At 32.3% G+C, this 8,182-nt stretch overlaps 1 protein-coding gene across 1 annotated transcript; it reads left to right on the top strand.

Annotated features, from left to right (window-relative positions):
• Nucleotides 1-223: 223 nt before the first annotated feature.
• On the top strand, nt 224-5,979 carry LOC111283928 (disease resistance protein RPV1-like). Its single transcript, XM_022872615.2, has 6 exons — nt 224-907; nt 1,118-2,177; nt 2,307-2,615; nt 2,766-4,078; nt 4,795-4,860; nt 5,650-5,979. Exons 1-5 carry the CDS (start codon nt 360-362, stop codon nt 4,844-4,846), a joined length of 3,282 nt encoding a protein of 1,093 aa, XP_022728350.2. The 5' UTR covers nt 224-359; the 3' UTR covers nt 4,847-4,860; nt 5,650-5,979.
• The last annotated feature ends 2,203 nt before the right edge of the window (nt 5,980-8,182 follow it).

Below are 8,182 nucleotides of genomic sequence, written 5' to 3'. Positions count from 1 at the left end.
TAATTAATAAAAATTAAAAAAAAATAATTAAGTTAATAAATTATAAAAAAATATCGTTCATTATTTATATTTCGGAGTTGGTATTCTTATATTGATAATGATAATATAATACAATATTCATTAGGAAACGAATCAACTCCTGTTTTAAAGTAGGACTTTGACAAAAGAATTGGATAATAAAAACTTAACAACTAAGAAATTTTATTTTAATAAGCATTCCACTTGCAATAAAGAAATAAATAAAACTTAGTTAATATTTTACTTTAATAAAAATTAAAAATAAAATAATTAAGTTTCATTTGTTTCTCTTACGAAATACAAATAAAAATAGAAATAAAAGGAGACTAACGGAGCTTCATATGTATCTCTTTGTCTCAATTACTGGATCTACTGTTTCTTTTGTCTTGCGATCTTACTCTTTCATGGCTTCTTCTTCTTCGTCCTCCTGTCGTCAACCAGAGTATCAAGTGTTTCTGAGCTTCAGAGGTGAAGAAACACGCCTTAACTTTACGAGTCATCTACTCAAAGCTTTGAAAGACCGTGGAATCTACGTCTTCTACGATGAAGAAACCCTGAAAATGGGAGAGGAACTTTCTCCAGCACTGTTGAAAGCAATAGCGGAATCGCAGATAGCCATAATCATTTTATCTGAAGGATATGCTTCTTCTTCATGGTGCTTGAGAGAACTCTCTGAGATCATGGAGTTGTATACTAAGGAACTACTTATTGTTGTGCCCATTTTCTTCCATATTAATCCGTCCGATGTGCGAAGCCTTAGTGGAAAATTTAAAAAATACTTTGATGAGCATCAAAGAAAGAAGCCGGCCCGTGACGTAAAGCAGTGGAAGGATGCTTTTGCTAAAGTAGCCGATGTGAAAGGCTGTCATATAGTGGAAAACTCACACAGGTAACTGTTTCTTCCTCTCTCGATTTGATTTTATGATCTTATCCGAATTTTGTAATTCTTTGTTACTTTCTTATTTGTTATTTGTTTTTCAACTAATTTTCTATTTTGAATCTCGTAATTCCTTGATCTCATATTGTATATGTATGTTGAATTGAGTTTTTTGTTTTCTTTATGAAAAAAAATTTACATTCATTTTATTTTATTTATTAGATCTGAATCCGAACACATTGAGGAAATCGTTAAAGGAGTTTGGAATAAGTTGAAGAGCAAGTCTCCAAGTGGTCATAATCAGAACTTGGTTGGGATAGATGATCAGAAGGCGAAAATTATATCTTGGGTACGTATGGATCAAATTCGAACAATTGGAATTTGTGGTATGGGTGGTATAGGCAAAACAACTCTTGCTGAAGCTGTTTATGATGAAGTCTCTTCTGATTTTCATTATCATTACTTTCTTTATAATGTGCGAGAAAATTTTGAAAAAAAAGGAAGGCAGTCTTTACGAAATGAATTTCTTAGCAGTTTATTAAAGCAAGACGCTTCCTCATTATCCAATTTAGTGCTCCGCGTTAAAAGAGTATTTGTTGTCCTTGATGATGTCGATGAGCCTAACCAACTAGAAGATTTATGTGTTGAACATTTTGGTCGTGGAAGTAAAATCATTCTAACATCCAGAGATCAACAAGTATTAAGAAATGGAGATGGAAAAATATATGAGGTAACGAAGTTAAGTGAGGATGACTCTCTTAAACTCTTTTCTAAATATGCCTTTAAGCAAGACAATCCTATTGCTGATTTCCGTGATCTATCAATTAGGTTTGCAAATTATGCTCAAGGCCTTCCACTTGCTCTTAAAGTTTTGGGTTCTGCACTATTATCAAAACATAAAGAAGATTGGGTAAGTGAAATGGATAAGCTAAAGAAGTATCCCGAAAAAAAAGTCTTTGATACATTGAAGATTAGTTTTGATGGACTGGATGAGTTAGAAAGGGATATATTTCTTGATGTTGCATTCTTCTTTAAAGGGAGAATCAGAGAGGATGTAACAAAAATACTGTATAGTTCTTATAAATGTAATGTACGATCTGCAATAACCAAGCTAGAGGACAAGTGCCTACTTGATATTTCAACACCTGACAATATTCTTTCGATGCATGATTTGCTAGAAGATATGTGTTGGAATATAGTTCGCCAAGAGTCGGATGATCCTAGAAAACGCAGTAGGTTACGTGGACCTGTCGATGTTCCTCTTGTGTTAAAAGATAATAAGGTAAGAGCTAATTGCTTTTCACACACACCTTTTTCTTCTTCTATTTGAATAAATAGATAAATATGTATGTGCGTATTTGCAAGAAAATTTCATCATATTGATACTTGATAATTTGCTTTGGGCTATTAGGTGACAGATTCGGTTAAAGGGATATCTTTTGAACTCCGTAAAACTCTAAAAATTTGTGATGCTGCTTTTGAAAAGATGACCAATCTTCGATATATCAAGCTGTATTGCCCAGATTTGGTCGGTCATTCTGTTTTGTTTAAAAAGTGGGTTTTGTTCCACGATCTGAAATATCTTTCTGATGAGCTATGCTATCTTCATTGGGAGTATTATCCCTTTAAAGCTTTGGTATCAAACTTTAGTCCAAAGAACCTAGTTGAATTAAGATTACCGTACGGTGAAAAAATCGAACTACTTTGGAGTGGAGACCAGGTATTCTTATTTAATGTCTTATTCATTCAAAGGTTAATATTTTATGTTCATTAATTACTTCTCTCTTTTATTTTATTTTATTTTTATTGTTAGTATGGCCTACAATTTAGAGATTTAGAACTGGTCTAGTTATCTTCCACTTTCATGCAGGATCTACAAAATTTAAGAGTGCTTGACCTCAACCGCTGCTCTAAGTTACGCGAGATCCCAAATCTCTCAACAGCCATAAACCTTGAGGAATTAATATGTAACGGCTGCAGGTGTCTGGTTGAACTTCCTAGCATGAAACATTTGACGTCCCTTAAACGGCTAGGTCTATCATGTTGTGAAAATATCAAAAAGGTTCCCAATTTTCCAGAGAAGATAGAAGAAATATATATGGCAAACACTTCAATTGAAGACGTTCCCTCATCATCAATCTCTAGGATTAAAAGCCTCCAAAAATTGGTAGTGACAAGATGCCAAAGGCTTAAATCATTGCTAGGGCTCCCACCATATCTAGAAAAAATAGAAGCAGATGGATGCAGTTCATTACAAACAGTTTCGTTCACTGATCAATATCCAAATATATTCCCCGAGCATGACTTGATTGTAGTTGATAGTCCGTTCCAACTGAAACGACTTGTCTCGATTGTATTTGAAAACTGCATCAAACTGAATCGAGATGCAATCAACAACATTGTGGCTAATACACTGCTCAAGATTGAGTGCATTACAAAGCAATTGGTGGAGAGATCTACAGTGGAATCGGCAAAGGGGCTGGTAGAGAAAGTGGACTCCAATTGGATGGATTATAAAACATTAATGTGCAGCAGCGGGGGATCGGTAGGGTACCCCGAAGGCAAAGTTTATGAAACAAGTTACTACAAAGTGAAATTGGTTTGTGTTTTACCTGGATGTCAAATGTTAGAACAGTTCGAGCGTTGGAGCAGGTATTCTTCAATAGCTGTGGAGCTAGATCCAGATAAGTGTAGTAGTGGATTAGTGGGGTTTGCTTTATGCATTGTCCTGAACCGTTATGGACCGGGTGTGCACTTTAGGTTCAAATCCCAACTGAGAACCACAAGCGGTGATTGTCATACTTTCATACATAGTTGTTCTCCCATTAATGGTGATGGTTATGAGGGCAGCGATCATGCACGTTTCATTGTCTTTGATCACAATATGCTTCACGAAGCCATGCCTTATGTAGGGGCATCATTTAAATTTCAATCCTACTTCACCCATTTGGATTGCGTTGGTGTTCATGTATTCTATATAGATGCAGCCATAATCCGGCGAAAGGTCCAGCTCTCTGATGATGTTGAATCCAGTGAAATTTTCCTGACCGAAGAAGATATTGGGCAGACAAAAAGTTCTGGCTCTGAGGAAGATCAAAGAAATTTTAGCCCTGACAATGGACATGAGCCAGAGCCTAATAAGATTAAAACTATTTTCTCTCTCTTGATCGAGGGTCTACAAAAGTAAGTGGATGATTTAATTTGTGATACTAGTTACTTTTTCTACCATCTTTTTTAGTGAATTCTCACCATAATGCATACGATACAATAAAAAACATTTATGAATTGTTACTAATTTCTGAATCTATAAATAATATCTGTTATAATTTGTAATGCCCAATAACCAAAAAGTTTCCAATCAAATGATTTGCTTTAAAAGCAATAGCTTCACCTTTTTCATTTTTTTGATCATGATGAAAATAATTACAGTTTGAATATAAAAAAAATTTTGAATTAAAATTAAATTATCATTTAAACTTTTAAAATTTTATTATAATCAATTAAATCATTGAATATTTATTTTCACTCAATTGAACATTTGATTAGATGAAAATTAATCACTTAGGTTATGTGATTGTGAGATATGATAACTGTTAATTAATCTTTGTTCAATTAACAAGTTAAATTTAATAAAAATAAAATTTTGAACACTCAATAGTTGCAATAAAATGGTAAAAATTAGATAGTTTAATTTTAGTTTAATTTTTTTTATATTTAAGGCAAAAATTACTTACTAATGTTAGAGAAAATGAAACCTTATATATCTCCATTGTTTGAGAAATTTCAGCCTAAAAATAATAAGAAATTTCTTTCAAGAGTTAGATGTTGAATTTCTTTGAATAACTTTTTTCTCCCAAAAGGTTGCTTATTGCCTCCTTTCCTTTTATTTTCTTTCACAGGATGCTGCAAAAGGTATTCTTCCCATGTAAGGGAAAAGTGGAGCATGCTTGAAGTTGAAAAAATCTGTAAGGAACTTGGATGCCAAAATTTTGTAATTTTCTTATGTTTGAATCTATTCCTTTCAATTATCAGATACATAGCGTAATGCGGAAGTCTTTATGTAAGATTCTCGTGTTTTTCTCTCTCTATCTCTTTTTTTTTTTTTTTTTTCTGGGTCTTGACTGTTTGTTCCCCTCTTTTTACTTTTTCCCTTCTCATGAATTATTACCTCTATTTCAAGCTCCACTTATCTCTTCTATTTTGTGCTTTTTTTTTTTTTATTTCTTTTTGAAATTTCCCCTCAGTTCTTAAGTTTTTCTAAAAAATATAAAAATTCTAACTAGGTGACTTCATTTTAAAGTGCCTTTGCTTTAACTGCCATGACATGAGTAGATCCTACATTAGATTTAACTGCTTCCTCTCGAGTCTCCCTCACTTGCTCTGTATTGCCTATTTCGTGTGGCTTTCTCATGTATTCAGCATGTAGATTAGAGGCTCAATAATTGATGCTAATAAACCATTATATCTCTAGTGTTTGGTATTTTTTGAGTTTTGCTTGGTACATCTCAAAATATCTTCAGGCTTTTTGATGAGTGCCAAGATTTGGATGCAAGTATATTTTGAAATTGTATATTGTTGAGGTTAATGTCCATGTGTGCAAGTAGTCTTAAATTATATCATGCATGCTTCTAGCATGAAACCTTTTCTTGGTGTATTTATAAAGGGAATGTCAGTGTATGTAATATTCTGTCTGCTTTTACGTACAAAGTTTGACTCGTAGAAATAAGAGTTATAACAATATGCTTTATTGGTAGGAGGCTAATGCCTAAGATGGCTGATTTTGAAGGCAAGGCAACAACATCAGACTCCATTACAAGGAAACCGATTTTTGAGCCCATCTTAGAGGATGAAGTTTTTCGTTTTGACTGCTCTGCAAATGATAAAAGATACGATGTATCACTACTTTTGAGCGCCTTTTGGGATATTAGATTGTCACACGGTTGTGATATTGCACTGCCTTTCTTTTTTTTTTTTTTTGTTGTAAATGTAGCCTTTGCAAACTCTTGAACCTTTGTTATCCAGCATATTATGTTTTCACATGGTGCGCTTTTCTAGTAGAATTTGAAGTATTTGTTATGTATGAACTTATTTTTTCGATAACTGAAATGATGGATTTGTTTGAGATGAGTTTTTTAGTCTTTATTAAGGCTTGTATACAAACACGTTGTTGTCGAGGCACTCCCAGAGTAGGATCCACTGTCATCTGAGGGCAAATTCTGCCAGAAGGATCCACTGTCATCTGAGGGCAAATTCTGCCAGAAAAAAGTTCTTGTCATCCTTGATGATGTTAGTGATTCGGAGCAACTCGAAACTATTAGTCATGATTAAGTTTCTGAATGTAGAATCATTGTAAGATCTAGAGATAAACAAGTCCTAAAGAATGAAGTTGATTCACTTGATATGGTATACATCAGTTTCAAGAATTAAATTAAGATGACTCCGTTCGACTTTTCTCTCAATACGCCTTCAAGCAGAAATTTCCTCCCACTGATTTTGAGACTGTTATCAAACATGATCGTGGAATATGTTAAACGCGTTCCACTTGCTCTTAGTCTTGGGTCGGGCACTGTAAGTCAATAAATAAATAATGGGGTTTTGATGATGAACATCAAAATTATTAATAAATAAAAGGTGAAACTGAAAATGAAGTGCAATTTTTGGGATTGGGAAGATTTTTAGACAAGAGAAAATGGGTCTGATAAAAAGAATATTCCAAGACAAAAAAAAAGGGGTAGAGAAAAAGAATGTTTAGCTTTGTTTTGCTTCGTTGCCAGGGGGTGTCTTGTAATTAATAAATTTTGGGGCCCTGATACGTAGAGAAAACTGGAGTTCATGGCAACGCCGGGCAATAATAACAAAAGCCCAAGTTTTTTCCAAAAGGGCGAAAAGAAAAGCCCAACTTTTTGGGTCAAAATTATGTTGAACTTGGATCATAAGTCTATTACCTAAGGCCTGCCATCAATTTGGGGTGTAGAAAGCTGACCAACACCAAGAAATCCTTTTTTTTTTTTTTTTTTTGTTAATGCTAATAATTTTGAATAATTAAAAGATTAATCTTACAAAAATTTTAATTTTTTATGTTTCAATAAGTTTTAAAATATTTTATTTCCTATAAAATTGATTAAACGGAAAACAAATGACTGACAAGCTTCATTTTAACAGTAAGTTATAGATTATTATTTTAAAATAAAAATAAATATTCACTTGCAACTCTTTATGATAATAAATACTAATGCACTTAAAGATATTACCAATTAAAATATTGATATATATTCAAAAGAAAACATTTATGTACATGATAATTAGGATATTGAAACAATAATAAAAAATTCATATACATGCTATGGAACTAGAGATTTAGTTCAAGTCAATTTTAAAATATCACATTTCCAGTAGATATGAGATTCAAATCACATTATTTACAATTCTTTTTTCGCTTCTTAGATTATTACATTTTTTGTACAAAAAAGAATCATATATATGATGTCACTTTCAAAACAAAAAAAAAAATTACACCACTAGTCAACATGCATCACTTTTCTAATTCCTCAATATTTGCATTAGATCAAAATTTTCAAAATCATATTTTAGAAAATCAAGTGACTTACATATATGGTAATTGATTTTCCCCATGAACATTAGGCGGTATAAAACCCGAAAAATATAGTATTAAATTTAGTTAACTTGCTTTACACAATTTTAATTAGTGAAAGTATAAAACACATATATGGCAATGGAAATTAAGCGACATACATCCAAATGACATACACATTTGTCGTTGATGATAATTTTTCAAGCTAAACAAATGCTAAATATATACCAATGGCATTGAGTTGCTACATTCATAAAACTCTCCTATCCTAACCTTAATAGCTTTTCCTAACATTTCTTTCTCACTTTTGGATCTTTCACGGTATATTTTGCTAACCAAATTGGATGTTGGCAGTCAAGTAATCTCAGTGGTTGGCTTTTATCTACACATTTTATCGATCCATATATATAATTCAAAACATGATCATAAACTCAAATTTGTTTTTTCATTTTTGTATCATCCATTAATGTAAATTTAATTATAAAAATTCACCTTCTATGATCCAATTTATTATAACATTTTATTTTCCATGATCCAATTTCAAGAGAAGAAATTTCAAAACTTCGAGGAGCCTTGATGTTTTTAACTTTGTATGATTTGAGAAAATTATTTTCCCTTGCTGATAATGTTAAATAACATTGCCATCAAACTCTTAATTAATTTTTTTATAATTAGTATATAAAAGCTACTTATAG

The sequence above is a fragment of the Durio zibethinus genome, chromosome 3 (genome assembly GCF_047325235.1).
Source record: "Durio zibethinus cultivar Kanyao isolate XHJ-2024 chromosome 3, ASM4732523v1, whole genome shotgun sequence".
NCBI lineage: Eukaryota > Viridiplantae > Streptophyta > Magnoliopsida > Malvales > Malvaceae > Durio > Durio zibethinus.
This window is presented reverse-complemented; position numbering and strand designations above follow the sequence as displayed.

Coding starts and splice junctions, on each gene's coding strand:
- LOC111283928 (XM_022872615.2), top strand. CDS start 360: ATGTATCTCTTTGTCTCAATTACTGGATCTACTGTTTCTTTTGTCTTG. Junction 2,178..2,306: donor TTGTGTTAAAAGATAATAAG/GTAAGAGCTAAT, acceptor TTGGGCTATTAG/GTGACAGATTCGGTTAAAGG. Junction 4,079..4,794: donor TTGATCGAGGGTCTACAAAA/GTAAGTGGATGA, acceptor TTTCTTTCACAG/GATGCTGCAAAAGGTATTCT.